Source organism: Taudactylus pleione, unplaced genomic scaffold, assembly GCF_031769625.1.
Source record: "Taudactylus pleione unplaced genomic scaffold, aTauple2 ptg000053l, whole genome shotgun sequence".
Lineage (NCBI taxonomy): Eukaryota > Metazoa > Chordata > Amphibia > Anura > Myobatrachidae > Taudactylus > Taudactylus pleione.
The window spans coordinates 12,556,649-12,577,570 of NW_028284455.1; the positions used below are offsets into that span (position 1 = coordinate 12,556,649).

At 41.3% G+C, this 20,922-nt stretch overlaps 1 protein-coding gene across 5 annotated transcripts in view; it reads right to left on the minus strand.

The window, feature by feature from the left end:
• Positions 1-8,697: 8,697 nt before the first annotated feature.
• The window catches only part of SATB1 (SATB homeobox 1), a 196,808-nt gene continuing 184,583 nt past the window's right edge, over positions 8,698-20,922 (minus strand). For all 5 annotated transcript variants that reach the window (XM_088462720.1, XM_088462719.1, XM_088462721.1 and 2 more), the window contains exons 10-11: positions 10,974-11,177; positions 8,698-10,393 (exon numbers count right to left, since the gene is read on the minus strand). In XM_088462720.1, the coding sequence (XP_088318846.1) occupies positions 9,884-10,393; positions 10,974-11,177 (714 nt within the window). In that variant the 3' untranslated portion in view covers positions 8,698-9,883. The remainder of the gene's footprint in view (positions 10,394-10,973; positions 11,178-20,922) is intronic.

The window sequence follows — 20,922 nt, forward strand, 5'->3', positions numbered from 1 at the left end:
GACCAGGAATTTCTCACTAGAGCAGGAAGGCAGGACAAGACGCTGCTGTTGCTGCTGCAGACTCGGCACAGTCCGGAGTCCGACTGCAGGGCGCCCTCCCTACGCCCCTGCTCCCATACGTTACCAGATTTTCATTCCAACCAATCAACTAGTTGGATGGTTGAACAGAAAATCCTTACGTGTGTATCCAGCCTAATTTTGGTCAAGTATTTAATTTCTAGCTTCCTACCATTGTGTGTGATTATCTTTACCTGCACATAAAATGTTGCTGTTTATGTAAATGATGAATTATAGCCTGGTGGATAATCCCTATTTTAATAATCAACTAAATAAAAATTTTAGCGTGGTCTTTTTAAAAAAATAAAACACTGAAAACAATTTAAAGACAATACTAACAATTTTCGTTTATTTTGTATGAAGAAATTTAATGAGATCTTCCACAACTAAAAGTTCATCAACTAATTGATTTTTAGATTATTTGGAAATCTATGTTTCTGTTGCCTTATGGTTGAAAAACAACATTTGAAATTAACAGTTTACACAGGCTCCTTCACAAGTGCATGAAAACCATGTTCTTAGCATAAATCCATGTTTTGCGACTGTGCAAAGTAGGCGTGAATAGTTCACTTAGATATTTAAAGCTGCATCATAGGTGCACAAATCCTATTTTTTCGAAGCATTTTTAATTTATGTTTAAAAAAAACTTGTGATCTACATTACATTGCATTGATACTGTATATACAGTAAAGCCAAAGAAATCAATTATTCCTTTTACTGTACATTATTCAGTGCGTTTCAGTGTAGTTCATGTCAACAGCGTCAGTGGCAGAACTAGAGAGTGGTGGGCCCAGGTGCAAGAATATGCTTTGCCCCCCCCCCCTCCTCCCATCATGTCACTGCCCAGTGTCGGACTGGGGCATGAAGTGCCCAGATGGTGAATACAGTGGTAGGGGCTCATGCTTAGGAGCTTGACTAACCATTACCAAGTGCATGGTCTGGGCCCCTTGATAAATATATAAAATAAATACTGCTAGTACATGATAAAGTACCAGAATAATAACAGCAATACACTGTATAATATACACCATAGTCCTGTGCAGTATAATGTCCGATATGTATAATGTATAATTCAAGGACACAGTCTGGAACCCTAGAGGAGGGAAGCAGGCCCCTAGGCAGTGGGGCACACTGGTGGTTTCTCTTGTACCCCTGTGGGCCAGTCCGACCCTGTTATTGCCCCTGTCACATGCAGCCCAGTCTTCACAAACACATCACTCTTCTCCTGATATTCTCTCTGCTGCTGTAAACTGTCCAGGGCGACATCAGTAACATAAATAAATCATATTATTTATGGTAATTGTAATAGGCAAAACCAGTGCTTGTAGCTTCCAATCAGAAAATCTGTGGACAAACAAAAATGAAACCTGTCTCACCACATAACAGGCCCTAAGGGGCATATCCACTTGCGCGTGAGGTTTAGCGAGTCAAAAATCTCGCGGCCCTCGCGTCCAATTTAGAAATACCGCGGGTATGCGAGCTCCCGATACCTGTGGTATTCAATTTCCAAAATACTGGTCGCGGGGTTTTCAGTTCTGAAAACCCTGCGGCATGTATTTTTTGCTTAAAAAAACCCCACCACTTACCTTACCGGGGGTCTCCAGTAGTCTCCGCGGCTCCTGTCGGCCTCCCCTCTCTCTTCTTACTGGAAAGGGGGCTGCTGGGAGTTCCAGGGGCTGCTGGGAGTAGCAAGTGCTGCTGGGAGATGTAATTCTCCCAGTGCCCATTACGGGGGGCCACAGTGACACTGGGGGGGCACACTGACACCGGTACACACACACTGATACACACTTACAAATACCACACACACTCACATACTCACCCCTGCTGCAGAAGAGCCGGCTCCCGACGCAGGATGAAGAAGACAGCGCTACCCAAGGAAAGTAATTAAGGACTAATTAAGCTAATTGGATACTTCCAATTGCTTAATTAGTCCTCAGGGGGGGTGCTGCGGGGGTGTCAGAACAAGTCCCGGTGATTTCTCCTGAAAAAATCGATTTTAGGAAAATTCACGCTTGCTCAGGAGGTGTGCAAATAAATACCTCCCGGCGCGTGTTTTAAAACAAAACACGCACCTAATAGAATGGCAAAAAACCCGCACCTGCAGGAAAAACCTCGCAGGTGCAGGTTTTTTGCTTTTCTCGCAGCCTATTAAATATGCTTCTAAGGATGACATAAGCAGTTTACTTAATATTTCTTTGAATCTTTCAATAAGAACATTTTGGCCTAGGGGTGCTATGAAAAATATTCTGAAACTCTAGGGTACAGTGACTAGACAGTCTCTATATCATGCAGCAATGGTCAGTGGTCACTGCTGCAGCATCCTAAATAAAGCACATATAGTATGCAAAAAAAATAGCTTTGTTAAACTTTTTTTATTTTTTGCCTACCTAGTCCTGCTGCTGCGCAGGGAAATGGCTGCCTCTGCTCCTCCAGCTCCTTCCACCCACAGTAAGAGCCGGGGACAGTCACGTGATCGTGACGTGACCATGTCACATCCCCGGCGCCCAAGAATATCAGCCGGCGCAGCCGCATTATGGTTGGTATGAATGGAAAGAGGCCGGGAGGGAAGCTTCGGAATTTAAGCAGGAAAGGGGAGGGGCTGAGATTGTGGCACCTCCTGAGGGCCTCCTCCCCCTCCGACTGGGCCATTCAAGGCAACAGGACTCCGACTGCAGTGCTAAGGCTGGGGGAGGAGCTTGCCCATTCACATCACTCAGGCTCATCATCCCCCCCAGCACTTTAGCACAGTTTGGAACTTTGGAGCAGTAAGTCTGTGGCTGGGGGCGGGACTAGGCAATAACAGTATAGATGAGAGGGAAGGAGAGCGGCCCCTCTTCCCCCTCCGGAAAGGACCCAAACTTCCATCCGGGACTCGAACCTCCGGCCAGCGGCAATGGCATCGGCTCCGTACTTAGATACTGTTGGGCCCGGGGGTCACTGGCGGTGGGTGCAACGGCGCTGTCAGATGCAGGCGGCTATGGGCCCCTGCACCACAGCGGGCCCCAGTGCAAAGCACCGGCTGCACCGCCGCTAATTCCACCACTGAACAGCGTAGATGGCGTGTTACAGTGATCAATGGGTTAATAATCGTCAGTATTTTAACATCTGCTTATACAAGTATGTGCTTTAAGATGCTCATCTTGAAAATCCCTTAACATTATCAGAAAAGAGAGAAGATATGAAGCTATGTCCAATCAACCAAATTATCTTGGAGACAAATTGAATTGTTAAATTAAAAAGTTAGGATATTCTTTATTTACACCATAAGACAGCAGAAAAATACCAATATTTTTTTAAATCAGCAAAGAAATCACCTAAAGAATATGGGCTTCCAAATGCACATGCGCAACCACTGACCAGTGCATGCGCAAGCCGCGGGGAATGGAGAAGGACCCTTTGGATCCTTTTCAGGGAATTTTGTGGAAAGAAGCGTAAGCACTCTATAGGCAATCTATTGATGGCATTGCCTATCGGGCACAAGCTGCGGAAAGTGCTTGCTGCATATAAATACATTGCAGCCCCATAGAACCCTATGGGGACTGCTGTGCTGTGATTCCGAAGCAAATATCTCTGATAACTGTTGCAAACCTTTTTAATTTATATATGCGATCAATATGTATTGCGGTATAGCTTAGAAAACTACAGTTTTAAGACGTTTTACCGCACTTTAGGCTTTGATACATCCCACCCTATAAGTCAAAATATTATGGGTAGTCTTCCCTTTGTGTCCCCTTTATAAAAAAGTGTCCCAAATAAGTACAAGTGTTTATCCATTCAGTTTTCGAGATAACCTTTAAATATGTACCCCTGAAAGAAATCGCTCAAAAGTTTTGATTATTTTAAATAAAAAGAATTTCCAATGGACTATTTATAAGATAGCTCAGCTTGTGATTTGACTGATATATATATAAAAAAAAAAAAAAAAAAAAAAAATATATATATATATATATATATATATATATATAGATACATACAAGTATGTACGGTATATATATATATTAGGGGTGAGCGGGTTCGGTTTTACTCGGATTTACTCGGATCTTTTTATTGGCTATCGCCTATCATGTGTTTTGGATAGCCAATAGAATAAATCCGAATTTGAGGTAAAGTGGCGATAAGAACCAAGTAAAACCGAGTCTGCACATCCCTAATATATATATATATACGAATATATATATACTGTATATTTAATAATTAGATTTTGTATCCTACATAGACAAATAGATGCCATTGCATACAATAAACACTGAGGAAACAAACAGACCCGTTAGTAGGCTTATTCATTTAGGTGGGACTGACATGGTTGTGATAAGACAATTACCTACCTATGTGATATCACTGTTTACAATACAGGAACTTCCTTATACCCATATGTCTCATGTAATCTTTTTTCATCATTATACAGCATATATAGTTCCTTGTATTTTACACTGTGTAAATTAAATATAATAAATGAATGGGGAAAAAACTGATTTATAGAAATATGTTCTAATTACCAATTAATGGTTATTATGCATTCAGATGGTGTTCCAGTAGCTGTATTTAGAAGGGATGGTATTTTGAGTCTCTTTGATGCCACCTGCTCGACTTCTCCACACAAAACATGCAGCTATTAATATTATTTGGCATTATTCAGGATTATGAACATTGAAAAGAACCAACATAGTAACAAATCGATTACACCTTCTGTAGATTCTAAGGACATTTGAAGTCACCTTTAAATTGTGTGACCTATATTGAAGAATGGGAATTTAGATCTATTGTGATAATTATTCTAATTTATTAATTAAGAATTACAGTGAGATGAAGAGTGGAAGTTAAAGCCGTCTGCCCACCGTACATGAGCAGAAGTATAGAGCGTGGGTGTATGGCACGGATGGGCATCGCTGGAGACATCAGCAGCTGCATAGTGGTAGATATTAACTTAACCTGAAACCCGTTATCTGGACAACATATTTTCCAGAAAAATACAATATCAGAAAAAAAAAGAAAAGAAATGTAGCTAACTTGTGAAAAAACCACACAGAGATCGGTATGAATGATCGCCGGACCTATGTCCAGCGGTTCAAATCCCGATTCCGGAAGACCAGCAGCAGTGAAAATCCCGACAGGTAAGTAAATACACTATCGCTAACCCTTTCCCCCCCTAATGCTCCCTTAGCGGTGCCTAACCCTAACCTCCCCCCCCTAGTGCCTAACCTTACCCCCCCCCCCCCCATAAGTGCCTAAACTTAACATCCCCGCAGCTTAAACCTAACCCTCCCGGGGGAGTGCCTAACCCTAACCTCGCCCCCGGGGAGTGCCTAACCCTCCCTTTCCCTAGCCTAATCCTCCCGGGTGGGGGGTGCCTACCATTAAACCCCACCTGGGAGCCCCTAACCTAACCCTCCCCCCTGCGGCTGTCCGCGGTCGCCGCCCGGCTTACCTTCATTCGGTATGCTGGACGTTGGGCTCCCGGCATAGGGATAATCATAGGCGTCGAGATTTCGACGGCTATCATTAGTTCCCTGTCGGGATTGCACAGTCGGGTAGCCGGCGATTGGCATTTCGACCGTCGGCTTCCAGACTGCATACCCGCACGGAGCATTCTACTAAAGTCACTGTGAGTAGCAATGATAAACAAATTAATGAAAAGTAAATGGCAAAGGTATCAATGAAACATATATATTTTTAATTATTATTTCAGGTATGGTGGTACAAATGAATGAAATGCCCCTCATCCTGAAAAGCAAAGCATACCTGATAATAGATCCCATACGTCTGTCAGGTTTATAAAAAACAAATGCAAATCTATGGAGCCGATTCAAATCTGTGCCATGTGCTGCTGGCTGCGCACATCAGCGATATACGGTAGGGCCAACATCGCAAGTTTTCTCTCACACTATATGAGGTGCGAGGTAACATTTGCAATGTCAGCAGGTGCAATGTGCCGACCCAGAACAGCACATTGTGTCGTCCATTGCGTTGAATTGAATTCCCCCCTATTTGTGATACACACAGGAGAGTACAGATGAGTGGACAGGCATAAGAGAAAAAAACACAGTTTTGTGGGGCAAAGCAGTAAATGCACATACTGTAACTGGCAATATAGTTCCCATATTGAGGTATATATAGGAACTTGTACTAATTATAATATATAGGACATCTACATAATAAAGTACACAAAAAAGTAACAACATTTTTGAAGATCATGTTATTTAAAAATGGAGATGGTGTATTGAAGTAAGTAACTAGGGCCCATTGTCTTTTGAATTTAAATGTATTTTCATTATGTTATCAGGGTACCGTGTACTTACTGATTACCAGCGAACTAGATGAGCAATAACGGCTACATATTTTGTGATAATTCTGGACCTTTCACGTGCAAAAAAAAGTATGAAATGAAAAAGAAAAATCTGTACATGCTGAACAAAGAGAGTTTACAAAACACTGCAGCAACATAGCAGCAGGTCACGTGCCTTAATGCTCATATTGTTTGCATAGTACAGAGATACCTTACTCAAAAACTTAAATTCATTATAATTTACATCTGTAATTAAATCAGTGTCTTGTTTTACAGTATATGAAATGTATTACTGATTTACAGCTAACATTTGCAACTTGCTTTACAATCCAATAAGTAGCATAGTATTTACTAAAAAGAATATCAGTAATGTGAAGTTGATGTGCACACAGTCAGGAACAGAAAGCCTTCTGCAGTTCAGCTGTCGCCAACAGTTGATGCTCGGTTCAAGCACTCCAGAGATCTACATGGGTTCCCTATTAATTATAATGTATTTATATACTTTACAATTGGAACATTTTCCCCTGTAGATATCCCTCCCATATAGGTTTTTGCTTGTGGTACTTCCTACCATTGCCCCATCAGGTTGCTATGTATTATAGCGGGAGTGACCAGAGAGATTCAAGCAATGTAGACAAGAGATTCAGGGGCAAATATATGAAGCTCTGGGAAGTGATAAAGTGCAGACTGATAAACGACCAACCAATCAGATGCCAACTGTCATTTTTCATACACAGCCTGCAACATGACAGTTGGGAGCTGATTGGCTGGTCGTTTATCACTCTCCAATTTATCCCTTTCCAGAGCTTCATACATCTGCCTCACAGAGCCTGATTTTAGCATCGCTGCTGTGTATTTAGATGCAGTAGTGATACTAAAATATTCTAATGCCACAGGAGGCGTCTTGTATAAATAGATGTCTCCTTTCGGTTTCTGTGATCCGCAGGATGCAGCATCGGAGCACTCTGCGTGACCATCGGTCATGTGCAAGTGCTTCAGTTTACTCAAAATGGCCAGTGTTTTCACACAGTTGAAGCCAGTGAAGCTGCCATTGGCTTCAGCACGCCCAGAAAACAAGGCAGACATGCCCCTATTTTCCGGGATGCTGCCTGACGCCATCCCCCGCTCCCACCTGAATGGACGGTCACTGCGAGGGAACTCGCAGTAGGAGATCTGCACATGCGCAGTACAGATCATGCGTAGATCTTCAAACATCAGAGTTGTATGCAGAGCATTGGGTTTGTGTACAACTCCAAATTAGCCCCTCAGATGGATAGGACAGTGGGTTTGAAGTCACTGCAGCAAATTAGATGGCCGCAGCTCTTGTACAAGCAGATGTCACATTTACTTACATGTCCCTGTCTTGGTAGGTAGGAGATTTTTAAGCAATATTCTAAATGGGGTCCACAGCTGCCTGCTGTCCACATGTCCACACTGACAAGCGCTGTCAAACAATGTAGTCAGTGTGGGAGTCCAGAACATAATGAAAGTATAATTTGTCCTGAAGTAGGGCAGCCTATTTCACTAATATATTTCAGCAACATCTGAAGTCCTATAAGGTTTCATCCTCCAGATATATGGTATTCCACCTGTTTAAAGAAATGTCCCTATAGTGGTCTTTCTTTCAAGTAAAATGTTGTAATTGATAATTGGTAGATTAATTAAAGTACACACTAGCCTAGTTGATTTGTACATGATATGTAAGCATATCTAGAATTAATTTTATTTACTGTAGCACTAAACATGGGCACTTTCTGTCTGCCAAGGTACATTTAGTCTGTCGACCACTTGGTGAACAATTAACAGATACTGCAGACAGAGGTCATTCAATGAACCTAGGACATATCTCAACTAGTGACAATGGGACATGCTGAATTCATGCCTATGCAACATCCACTTGTGTGTATAGTTGTTTTTATCTATATAGGATTTAATGAACCGTATCTGCTATGCAAGTTCATCGCCTAAACCGAACATACCGCAGGCACACGGAGAGCACTATTTTTTACAAGCCCTTAGACTAAATATAATGTAAACTATTTACAAATCAGTTGGGTTAGGTAAGCAGAGTGCCATTCCAATAATGATCTTGTATTAGCTCCTTATTATTACAGAGGTGTTTTTTTTTTACCTTTTATGCATTTGTGCATGTACTAATCCTAAATTGTGTGGGATATTACCTATACAAACCTTTGTATTTGTTATTGAATTCTTACTCTGAAGTATGGTTACATTCAATATTTGTTGTCAACCAATCTTAGATGCCTGGCAATGTTATGGGCAACTATTTGCAGCCATTGATGTTACACCTTGTCTACTGTAACAGACTCAAACTTACCATATCATACCAAACAATTTTAATTGTGTAGTTACAGTCAATAACCACTTCTAGTCAGAACATCTTTGCATAAAGAAAATTGTGATACATTTACAAAAACAACCAGCTTTAACAAAATAACTGGTGTTTTCATAGGCATAAACTCATAAAAAAAAGAAATACACCTTTATACAGAAACTTTGTACAGATGTAGCTTGAAAATTGATTGTAAACCAAGGGAAGACACATTGCACACAATTATCTTTTCACATTAATTGCATAAGTTTCTAGGGTGATCTATTTGTTTTATTTACCTAAGCTTGTTTGCATGATAGTAAAAATTGCATACCACAATAAGAGTGAAGCTTTATAGTATGAATTGCTTGGATAACATAGAGCACTTTTTTATAGGCAACTCTGTAAAGCACATTTTCTCTATTTAAAACTTTTAAGACACTTTGTTTTACTGCCCATCAAAATACACATATAAATAGAAAAAAAAAGAACCAGTATTGTAACAAAGATAAGCAATATTACATACAACAAAAAAATAAAATAATGTAGTCCCCCAAAAATAATTACAACATGATGCTGCAGAATCTACAGATATTGGGACCAAACGTTCACATATTCTTCCTTTTATAACCAATAAAACAAAATAAAAATACAGTGACCTTTTATTTCCAAAATTGAAACATAAGAAGTCTAAATTACGGCAGTGCCATATAACACAAGGCATTTGTTGGCATGTTATCATTTTAAACTGCATACCACAGCATAGAGCTCGTCTGCACCCTACAACTGTGCAAGAGTAACATACTCTCTCCTATTTATATAAGTGTGACTTTCTGAAGATCAAGAGTGGATTAGAACAGGAAAACAGAAAACAAAAAACCACTGAAGGTTTGTATGCTTGTTTCAAAGCTCCAGCTTTCAAGTCGCCGCCACTGGAATCATGCTTGTCAAGTATTTTGTGGCTTATCCAGTGAACACAGATTTCAGAGCAATCTTCATTATTCCATCAGGAGCTAAGAAAAGTTTATAGACAGAGTAAAACATTTAAATATCTTCTGCATCATTTCCTTGTTTTTGTGCAAGTCCCCCACCCCACCCCACCCCCAAGATTCATCAGCCGTACATTGTACAATAGAGTGTTACTGACAGTACACAGGATGGAATTGTTATTAGTAATACCAGTGGAACTTTTGAATAAAAATAATACTTTATGATAAGTCATTCAGGTCTGCAGTGATGTCTGTATTCCTTTCTCCAGTTAAACTGTCTTCAAGTTTAACTGAAAACAGTGTATTAGCACTTTTATCTTGGCTGTCCCCTTCCATGTCCTTGGGTAACTCTTCCTCTTCATATTCTGCAACATCTACCTCTAAACCAGAATTGTCTTTCAGCTTCCCATGGTGTTTTAGATAGTAACGCTGATTCTGGAAAAACTTGATAATTGTGAACTTGGGTAGGTCAAGCTGAGCAGACAAAGTTTGAATGGCTTCCTCATCTGGGTACAGGCCAACATCTTGAATGAAACTCTGTAAAATCCCCAGTGCCTCTACAGAAATTTTTGTTCGCGGACGTGACTGTTGGCGGTTTTCATCTTCCGATTCCGCCGGAGATGCCACAGTAGGCTGCATGGGTGGCAGCCTGGGCCCTGGTGGCTGTTGTGGTTGTTGCTGTGGCTGTTGTTGTTGCTGCTGCTGTTGTTGTTGCTGCTGCTGCTGTTGCTGCAAGTTAAATACATATGTATCTATGATTAATACCCAGTAAGTTAGAAAATAAATCATTTAATCTATGCATTAGTATTTATTCTATTATGTGGGTATTAGAAGATGAGACTCCCAATAACCATGCAGTCATTTAGGTAGAATGCATAAGAATAATCGGGCGGGGTGCCGGTGTTCGGGATCCTGGTGGTCAGAATCCTGACGCCGGCACCCCGACGGCTGAAGGTAAGTATACTTAACCTAACACTACCCCAACCCTCCCTCCCTGGTGCCTAAACCTAACCTCCCCCCCAGTGCCTAAACTTAACTCTCCCTCCTTGGTGCCGAAACCTAACCCTCCCCGCTTAGTGCCTAACCCTAACCCTCCCCCTAGTGCCTAACCCTAAACTCTAATCCTAACCCTCTCCCCAACCCTTACTTACCTTCGGGTTTCTGGCGGTCAGAATACCGACACTGGTATTTCAATAAATGTCGGGACTTCGGAGTCTGCATTGTGACCGCCGGAATCCCGCTGTCGGGATATTAAACGTATCCGGCATAATCAGGCGTTACTGTTGTAGATCTTGGAAGCGTTACTGACCTGAATCTGTTCTGCAGAAACATGGATCATATGGGATGGCCTTTCACAATGCTGATGAACAGCATTACTCTCTTGCTCATAGATAACATCTCTCTCTGTTTGGGGAAGACTGAGAAACCGCCGAATCATTGAGAGATTCTCCCAAAGAGTCCTGTTTTCAGGTGAGGGGTCTTCTTTCCACCTCAACAGTTCACAAAGCCATCCCTGTAACATGATAAAAGAGGTTTCATTAGCTAAGAAGGTTATTGCCATTTTGTTGCTTCCAGTTCTCTCCATTATCACTTCAGAAACCAGTACATTTGACATACAGCCAGAATCTATCTGTAGTCCTTAAACACTTACACTGTACATGGGAGATCAAGGTCAAAGGACAAATACCCCCATTAAGATAAGAACTTTATAACTTTAGCTTAAATACATCAAGTCCTTGTAGAAATGTTATTAGTTACTCTATAAAACAACTTGTATTTTAAATGTAGTGCTCTATGAAAAATACAACCCACACTATTATTACATGACTCATTCTGAAACTGTATCATAGTGCTTTGAGTCACATTATCGAAGACAGACAAATAGACATAATGACCATCTTCAACAAACCTAAATCATTCGTTTTCACTCTTAATGCAGAAGTGGATCCTGCAAGATCATATCTAACAAGCTTCCCCCAATCAACTGAACTAACGTTAGGCTTATCATTGTGATCTAAGATGTAATGATTTTTTTAATCAACTTCAGCTGAAACTTGTTAAAAAAAAAATGAGTATTTACATTTTACATGTTTCTAATAATCCGTAAATGCTTTGAAAGTGCAAATGATGGCATTTATCTATACCCTGTGGGAAATGCCTAATTATAAAAATTGAAAATTAAAAATTGTACAATAAACTGCATAATTATAAATACATAAGCAAAATATAAAGTATGTTGAAAGATCACTTTTGTAACTCTGAAATGCAAAGCATTTAAAAAGAAACTATTAAATACATTGATGAAAACTTTATGGAAATACAGTATTTATTAAATATAAAATCTATTCCTTATATCAATGATGAAAAACTTGTCCTGTATTACTTTTACATAAGTTGTTCTGTATTGCTTGTATGAAAAGCAATACAGATCAAGTTTAAATCACTCATTGTCAATATACATACAATACCAATTTACAGTATATGGCATATAAGGATGACGTGCTAGTGCCTTTGAAATTGGATAATCATGTAGAAATTCTACTACGTTAAATTAACTTTTGCTTGTTTGAGCACTTTGGGATAAATGAACAAACCAGGTGTTTGGGAGACTAGACCTATACTCCCTTTTAGAAACAGTGGGCCTGATTCAGCAAAGATCGCAGTTGCTTATATGCACGCACCTGCCAAATATTTTGCACTGTGCATGCATACGCATCGCAGTGCGTGTGCCGCGAAACCAGATGCTGCGATCGGGACTGCGATCGCAGAGGATACGCAAACCCATGGCAAAGAGATTGACAGGAAGTGCCGTTTGTGGGTGGTGACAAGGGGGTGTGCCAGTGTGTTTCAACGCCATTTCAGGGGCGCACTTAAATTAGCCACTGCGATACCATAGGCTGCCTCAGGCCTCATAGCATGTGCAGAAATAAGCAATTCCTGAGTGAGGTCTGACCTGCCTTAACTGTGCATATGGGTCCGATGTTACTGATTTTTTCACTATGTTGCCATAGTATATGGATGTGAGTAAGAGGAAGTCGGCGTCCTATGTTAGACTGCGATCGCAATGCGAATGCAAACATTTACATTAGCAACTGCAGCGCGTGTGTATAAGCAGAATAGCAATCCTTGCTGAATCAGGCCCAGTGATTACAGATATACATATATATAAGAAAATCTACCATTTCTTACGCTGCACAGCATGAGGTTGTATTAATATTTGTGAAATGATTGGTTTTATGTGCTTCTGTGAGACATGTGAGCCTTTTCCATATTCTTTTGCAGTGCATTTCCTCCTGCAAAGTTTTCAGATGTACTGGTCACTTTTTAGATTGTCCTGCTATTTAATACATATTCTTAATACATTTTTAAGTTGTTTTATTCAATTTGAGCCATTTCTTTGTTCACAAACCCTATTGCATAACATTGCCCCCCCCGAGTGACTTCAGTTGGTGATGTATTGCTTCATTTATTTTGGGGTTGAAATGTATAATTTATTTTAATGTATTTCCTTCCAATTACAAGTACACAATATGGGTCCTGGCCTCTTATTCTTTTTTCTTTTAAACTGTAGTAATGATTGTGACACCCTTTGGGCTGACCAGCTGGTGTTAATTATTATTAGCATTATTGCACTACTTTTATCTAAAGCCCCCCATACACTATGCGACGGATTGCTGGATCCTGCCATGGGATCGGAAACGGTGATTCCCCGTTTGCACATGCCGACCAGCGGCCATCGATGTTCCCGCGATCCGTCTGGGATCGATGAAATTCTCCATGTTAAATTTCACCAATTTCCTAATCCTGATCATAATTTGCTTGTGATTGGCAAATCAGTGAAATCCAACATGTTGGATTTCACTGATCCAGAGATGCCAGGTTTCAGGATCACAGGAATGCGTTGCTCCGTCGCTAGTGTATGGGACCTTTAATCTATTTGTCCGAGAGCCTCAGCACCTAATATTTTCACCTTCTTTATACCCCACCATTCCTTCTCTCTGTTTTTTGCCCCAGGTATTTTTCTGTTTTATGACCTGATGAGAATCACTGACAAATCCAGCTCTTATACAATGATAGTGAAGCTCAGCAAGAGAAGACTAGATGTGATCTTTTCCTTTGCCTAATGAAGCCTACTTTGACATCACATGACCTGATCACATATACTGACATTCTCTATCATAAAGCACATTATGAATAACAAATATTAAGAGCTGTCAGATAAAAAACACTTTGTAGAATTGCGTTGTGTCCGTTCCAGCCTTACACAGAACATTCTGAAATTGGTGGAAAATTCTAAAAAGCCACAATGAATTGTAAGGTTTCTTTTTTATAGCATGTAACATTTGTTTCTTAATTACAATCCTGCTGATATGTTGTTACAGATTGGGCCTCGCATTGATAAAATGTAATTTTACCTTATTACTGAAATTAAGGCTACTGTGAGGGCGTTTTGAAGGTTAGGGGGCCAGACTTGCGGCCCTTGAATCAGGTTGCCCATCACTGCCTTTTATTGTACTAAATTGTACCATGGTATGGCATGGCAAATTGGATTTCAGGCCAGATGTGGCATTTAATAAAATGTCATTGTCATTTTCACTGACAAAATCATAGTCACTTTGCATGACAGGATTTTCTTCAATAGCTCAGTCCATGAACTGAAAAATATATGAAGCCAACAGCATTGGTACACAAAAAAAGCATCTTGCAATTATTGCTTGTTACTGCTCCTAGTTGTGTGCAGAATTATATGATCAGTATTACTCCAGTAAGTAAAAAGAAAACAAAAGAAACAAAACAAATAGCTGCGTTGATTCATTCCTAAAATCTTACAAGTAACAATGCGTGATGCATACAGCAGATGGTAAAAAGATGCTCAGAGCAAAGGAAATAAATAGAAGTAAATAAATTATTTGAACTTTCAGGAAGTTGCTACTTTTGAAACTGACAACGATTAATGTGACACCTTCTGTTCTAAACACCCTTTTTCTGTTCAATATTCTGCTATTAGCGGAAGCCAATAACCTTACTCGCCACTTTCCTTAATTGTTGGCACGAGATGCGTATGAACTGAAAATGCCATGCAGATGAATGCTAGGCTCTGTTCAAACCTGCTACATACAACACAAATCCTGTAAAGTTATGTATTGTAAAGCAAAATTTATTGAGAAATAAAGGTCTTAAATCCATCTGTCACACAAGAAATATTGTTATGCGCTGCATTGCAACCAAGTACCATCTGCAGATGTCTTGCAACACTAAGCAATAATATGCTGAAAATGATTTCAATGTCATTTTATTTAAATATATAAGGTCTAGAAACTGAGTTTTTATAATTCATTTATAAAAAAATCTCAAAATAGCTGGTCATAAATTAGGACACAGAACACATTGATATATATAGTTTGGTTTAAAAAGCCACACGGTGGTGTTTTTAGTTTGCAACAACTAATCACAGTTTTGCCTCTCCTAGTTTTATATAATTGTTTTTAGTTCAATAGGGTTCTTTTGAATCCCTAACAAATTACTAAGATTTATGGACAAGGGTGGAGTATTAACATATCTCAATGGTTATTATTAGTGTAGGAGTAGTTAATAATTTTAAATACATGCTTTAAAGCATTTGTAATATTTGGGTGAGTTATAACCTTTATGTAACCCTGTCATGAAATTATTATTGGTCTAATATTATTTCCCAACAGCCAAATATATGACTGATCACAAGGGCAACAATGTCACATGCAACCACGGCACCTGCTACAGTTACTTCAACTGGCTAGAGGTTGTGTCTCATACATACTGTAGCATCAAATAAGGATCTCAAAGAGGGACATCTATCAAACCTTCTAAAGAGAAGAGAGATGGACAAGTGGAGAAGTTTTACATAGCAACCAATCAGCTTTTACCTATCAATTTTATATCTAGAATGTACTTTATAAATGCTAGCTACAATCTTATTGGTTGCTATGGGCAACTTCTCCACTTGACCCTCTAGAAGGCTTGATACATATCCCCCTTAAATACATAACTAAAGCACTGATGGGCTGCTGTAAGCTTAGTGACACAAACACACACAGTGTGACATTCACATTGGATAACATTTATGAAAATTGGTGAATGGGAAAAATTGTATTGTTGTCCATGGCAACTAGTATAATTTTGCTATTGAAATGCCCAATTGGTTGCTATGGAACACCACATTTTCAATGTAATAATAAATAAACTTCCCAGGCACCTCCACACATGGAAGACTTACGGAGGATCGCAACTCCCAAATGAAGGGGTTGACATTTACTCCATTACCTCACATTCTTCCATGTTTTTATTGTGTTATCTGATTTGCCATTACCACCTATTGGTGAGGAATTCCACATATCGATCACCCTTACAGTAATGAGCCCTTTTCTATGCTCAGGATCACAGTTGATGACCCCTTGTCCTCTGTGTGGTCCTTAGTATAAATATTTAGCTACATATATCTTTCTATTGATCTTGAATTTATTTATATATATTAGGTCACCCCTTAAGGTGCCTATTTCTCCAAGGTACTGTAAAGAAGTCTAAGGGTCTCATTCAGAGCCGGACGCTATTTGCGGTCGTTCGTTCAGAAAAAAGGGGTGGCTATTCAAATGAACCATTCGCTCTTTGCGGTCTGTTCACGCCTCTATGTCTGAACGAGCGAACAAAACTTGCGGTCGTAATTTTTAAAAATACGCCCCCTGGCCGCTCGCATCATACGTCATGTCCGCTATTTATTAGATTAATCGAGTACATCGAACAGCGTATGAACTGCTCGCTATTCTTGTGGCTGGTTTTTCCTACCGCAATCTTGCGAGCAGTTCTGACTATAAAACAACCAAGTGACGTGGTCAATGACGCTGCTGTATTAATTCTGCACACCCTTAAAACGCCCGTTTTGACCTTTAAGCACGCCTGCGTTCTGAATTCCACTCCCAGTTTTCAAGCACCTTCCCCTGTTACCACCCACATACGCCTCCTCCTGTTACTCAAAATAGCAGGCATTCGCTATTTAGCGTACACATGCGCAGATGAGCGAACATCGCTCATAACGAACGAGCGGCCGCTTACGAGCGGGTCTGAATGAGGGCCTAAGAGTCTAAGTAAAGTGCTCCTATTCAAGATTTAGTCTAACTAGATGTAGTCTAACTAGTAATTTATACCATGGTAATACTATGTTTGTATCACATGCATTTATCCCTTTTTTATTTGCCTTTGCAGCTGCTGCCTGGCACTGTATGCTGCTACTACTCAGCTTTCTGACAACTATAATTCCTAAGTCTTTTTCCATCTCACATTTCCTCAGTTTTATCCCATATATATGTATAAATAACTGTTTTTACTATGGCTTTGGTGCATAATTAAATATGTATCTATATTCAATTTCATCTTTCAATTTAACAACCTAGTATTTCATTTTGTCTTAATTCTTTCTGTAGCAAGTTACTATTTCTACATAACTTAGTGTTATGAGTAAATATGGACACCTTGACTTTTATGCAATCTACAAAGATTAAAAAGGTTCAAGCTCTGAAACCGATCCATGTGGTACCCAACCAAAGACTTTAGACCAGTAAGTATAGGCTCCATTTTTCAACAATCAACTTGTTTTCAAACCATCAATCAACTCTCTACCCATTTCCCTCTCCTGGACCTAGTACTTGGGCTGTCATGTGCAACAATATCAAATCTAATATCAAATCTAATAGCGTAAATGAATCGCACAACCAAGATCCATTTTGAAATTTTTCTCTGAACAAGAAAGGTTTGTGTTTGATAGGCATGGCTAGTCCATAATGAATCCATCAAATTAATTTCTATAATCTATTTCCAAACCCCTTCAAATAATTTCCCCATGATAGAAGTAGACGCACAGGTGTAATATTTCAATGTTTTGATTTTGTTCTTTTGTAAAAAAAAAGGACAAACATCTGCTCTCTGCCAATCTTGTCACACTCATAGTTATGAGGAAGTCCATATATAAGGAATGGTGATCCATCAATTATAACCCATGTGGGTGGATGCCATCTGGGGTACACGCTTTATGTCAATCTTGTTTAGGCAAGAAGACACGTGTGTTAGACAAATAATGCTTAATTGTGTGCATGGGACACTGCTACACAACCTATTTACTTATTTGTAAATTAAGCCAAAAGTACACTTCAATGATCAGCATTCCTTCATTTCCTACCATGTTTTGTCCTACTTTATAATTTAATGACCCAGCATTATAATAAAAAAATTTCTAGCTATTTCTGTAAAGGAAAAATTTGCCATGATTTGCAAACTATTTTTTATTCAGCGGATCCCTCTCAGCACACCCGTGGCACGTACGTCACTAAGCGCATGCACAAGACTTCTGGGTCCTAAACCCGGAGTCCTATAGCAAAGGACAGCTCTTACCGAGAGTGCTGTCCTTTGTGTTTTTATTCATGCATACCGGCGTTATTTATGCCGGAATGCATGCGATGCGTCATGCAACCAGCCCCCACTCTTGTATTTTCTGGATAGTTCACATAATTCATGAAAAAAAATCATGAAGATATTAGGGCACTAGGATTGGATGAACTCAGTTCAGGGCCTGAAGGGTTGGCTGGTATGTGAGTGGAGTGATGGAAGCTAGGGGGCTTTATGACGCTCCTTCTCAGAGCTGATACAGATACAGAGGTACTAGGAGGCAGACCACTAGGGGGAGAGTACCTATGGAAATCAGCAATTAAGCTGAATACTGATCAGGCTGTTCTTAGTGAGCTGGTACAGCGTAGATGTCCGCAGACAATTCTGGATGTAGAAGATAGCGCTGATTACTATACAGGAGAGTTTTGATGTCTGCGCTGGTAATTGGAGACTGTGCTGTAGTTGTCAGAGTGGAGAGTACAGATGTCTGATGGTGATTGGAGACAGCACTGTTAGCTTGAGGTGAGTGGCGAGTCCGTGCTGGTAGTTGGAGACAGAGCTATAGTTGTCACAACATCAGGGCCTTTGCAAGGTTTCTTGGCACCCTAGGCATGTCTTCAGCCTTGTGGCCCCCCACCCACCCTCGGATAGCTACAAAAGCCCTTATACATTGCCCCCAGTAGTGGCCCCCTATGCAGTGCTCCCAGTAGTGGTCCCCCTATGCAGTGCCCCTTATATAATGCCCCCAGTAGTAGTCCCCCTATGCAGTGCCCCTTATATAATGCCCCCAGTAGTAGTCCCCCCCTGTGCAGTGCCACTTATATAGTTCCCCCAGTACTAGTCCCCACTGTTCAGTGCCCCTTATATAGTGCCCCCAGTACTAGTCCCCCCTGTGCAGTGCCCCCAGTAGTAGCCCCCCCAGCAGTGCCCCAGTAGTAGTCTTGCCCCCAATAGTAGCCTTCTCCCAGCAGTGCCCCCAGTAGTAGCCTCCTCCCAGCAGTAGTCGTGCCCACAGTAGTAGCCTTCCCCCAGCAATGCCCCCATAGTAATCGAGCCCCCAGTAGTAGCCTCCCCCCAGCAGTGCCTCCAGTAGTGATCTCCCCCCCAGCAGTGCCCCCAGTAGTAGTCGTGCAGTGTCCCCAGTAGTAGCCTCCCCCCAGCAGTGCCCCCAGTAGTTATCTCCCCCCCCAGCAGTAATCCCAGCCAATCACAAAAGTAAAAAAAAAAACTCCACTCACCTTAATCCCCGCTCCGGCATCCGCTCCTCTGTCCCAGAGCGGGCCCGCTCTGCATGATGGGAGAGACGTCATGATGTTTCTCCCATCACCCACTGTGGGAGCCAGAGCTACAGCCCGGCTCCGGCAGTGGGCGCAGCAGCCGATGAGAGTCTGTCTGACTCTCACCGACTGCTGAAACAAACACACAGCTGCGTTTGTTTCTAGTAGGTAGTGCGGACTGCACTTATGTGCGGTCCACACTATTGCCCTGCAGGGCCGGCGCTCTTAGGCAGCTGCCTAAGTTTGCCTAGTGGTAGCTCCGACCCTGCACAACATTGAGTATTGGTGTATGTATGTGCTGGTAGTTGGAGACAGCACTGCTCAGTTGCAAAATCGGAGAATACTGTTGTCTGATGTCTGCTGCTGTGGTGATAAACAGAATACAACCCTATGCTAAGGTCATCCAGGTGAGCAGAACAGGAACAGAACTACAGGGCAGCTGATACCACACAGGTGAACTAAACAGAAACAGAACTGCAGGGCAGGTGATGCCACACAGGTGATCTAAACAGGAACAGAACTGCAGGGCAGGTGATAACTGCAGAGGTGAACTGAACTGGAACAGAACTGCAGGGAAGCTGATACCACACAGGTGAACTGAACAGGAACAGTAGTGCAGGGCAGCTGATACCACACAGGTGAACTAAACAGGAACAGAACTGCAGGGCAGCTGATACCACACAGGTGAACTAAGCAGAAACAGAACTGCATGGAAGCTGATACCACACAGGTGAACTAAACAGGAACAGAACTGCAGGGCAACTGATACCACACAGGTGAACTAAACAGGAACAGAACTGCAGGGCAGATGATAACAGCAGAGGTGAACTAAACAGGAACAGAACTGAAGGGCAACTGATACCACACAAGTGAAGTAAACAGGAACAGAATTGCATGGCAGCTGATACCACACAGGTGAACTAAACAGGAACAGAACTGCAGGGCAGGTGATAACTGCAGAGGTGAACTGAACTGGAACCGAACTGCAGGGAAGCTGATACCACACAGGTGAACTGAACAGGAACAGAACTGCAGGGCAGGTGATAACTGCAGAGGTGAACTGAACTGGAACCGAACTGCAGGGAAGCTGATACCACACAGGTGAACTGAACTGGAACAGAACTGCAAGGAAGCTGATACCACACAGGTGAACTGAACTGGAACAGAACTGCAGGGAAGCTGATACCACACAGGTGAACTGAACAGGAACAGAATTGCAGGGCAGGTGATAACTGCAGAGGTGAACTGAACAGGAACAGAATTGCAGGGCAACTGATACCACACAGGTGAACTAAACAGGAACAGAACTGGAGGGCAGGTGATAACTGCAGAGGTGAACTGAACTGGAACCGAACTGCAGGGAAGCTGATACCACACAGGTGAACTGAACAGGAACAGAACTGCAGGGCAGGTGATAACTGCAGAGGTGAACTGAACAGGAACAGAATTGCAGGGCAACTGATACCACATAGGTGAACTAAACAGGAACAGAACTGCAGGGCAGCTGATACCACACAGGTGAACTAAACAGGAACAGAACTGTGTGGACTATCTGTCTACCTCTTATTT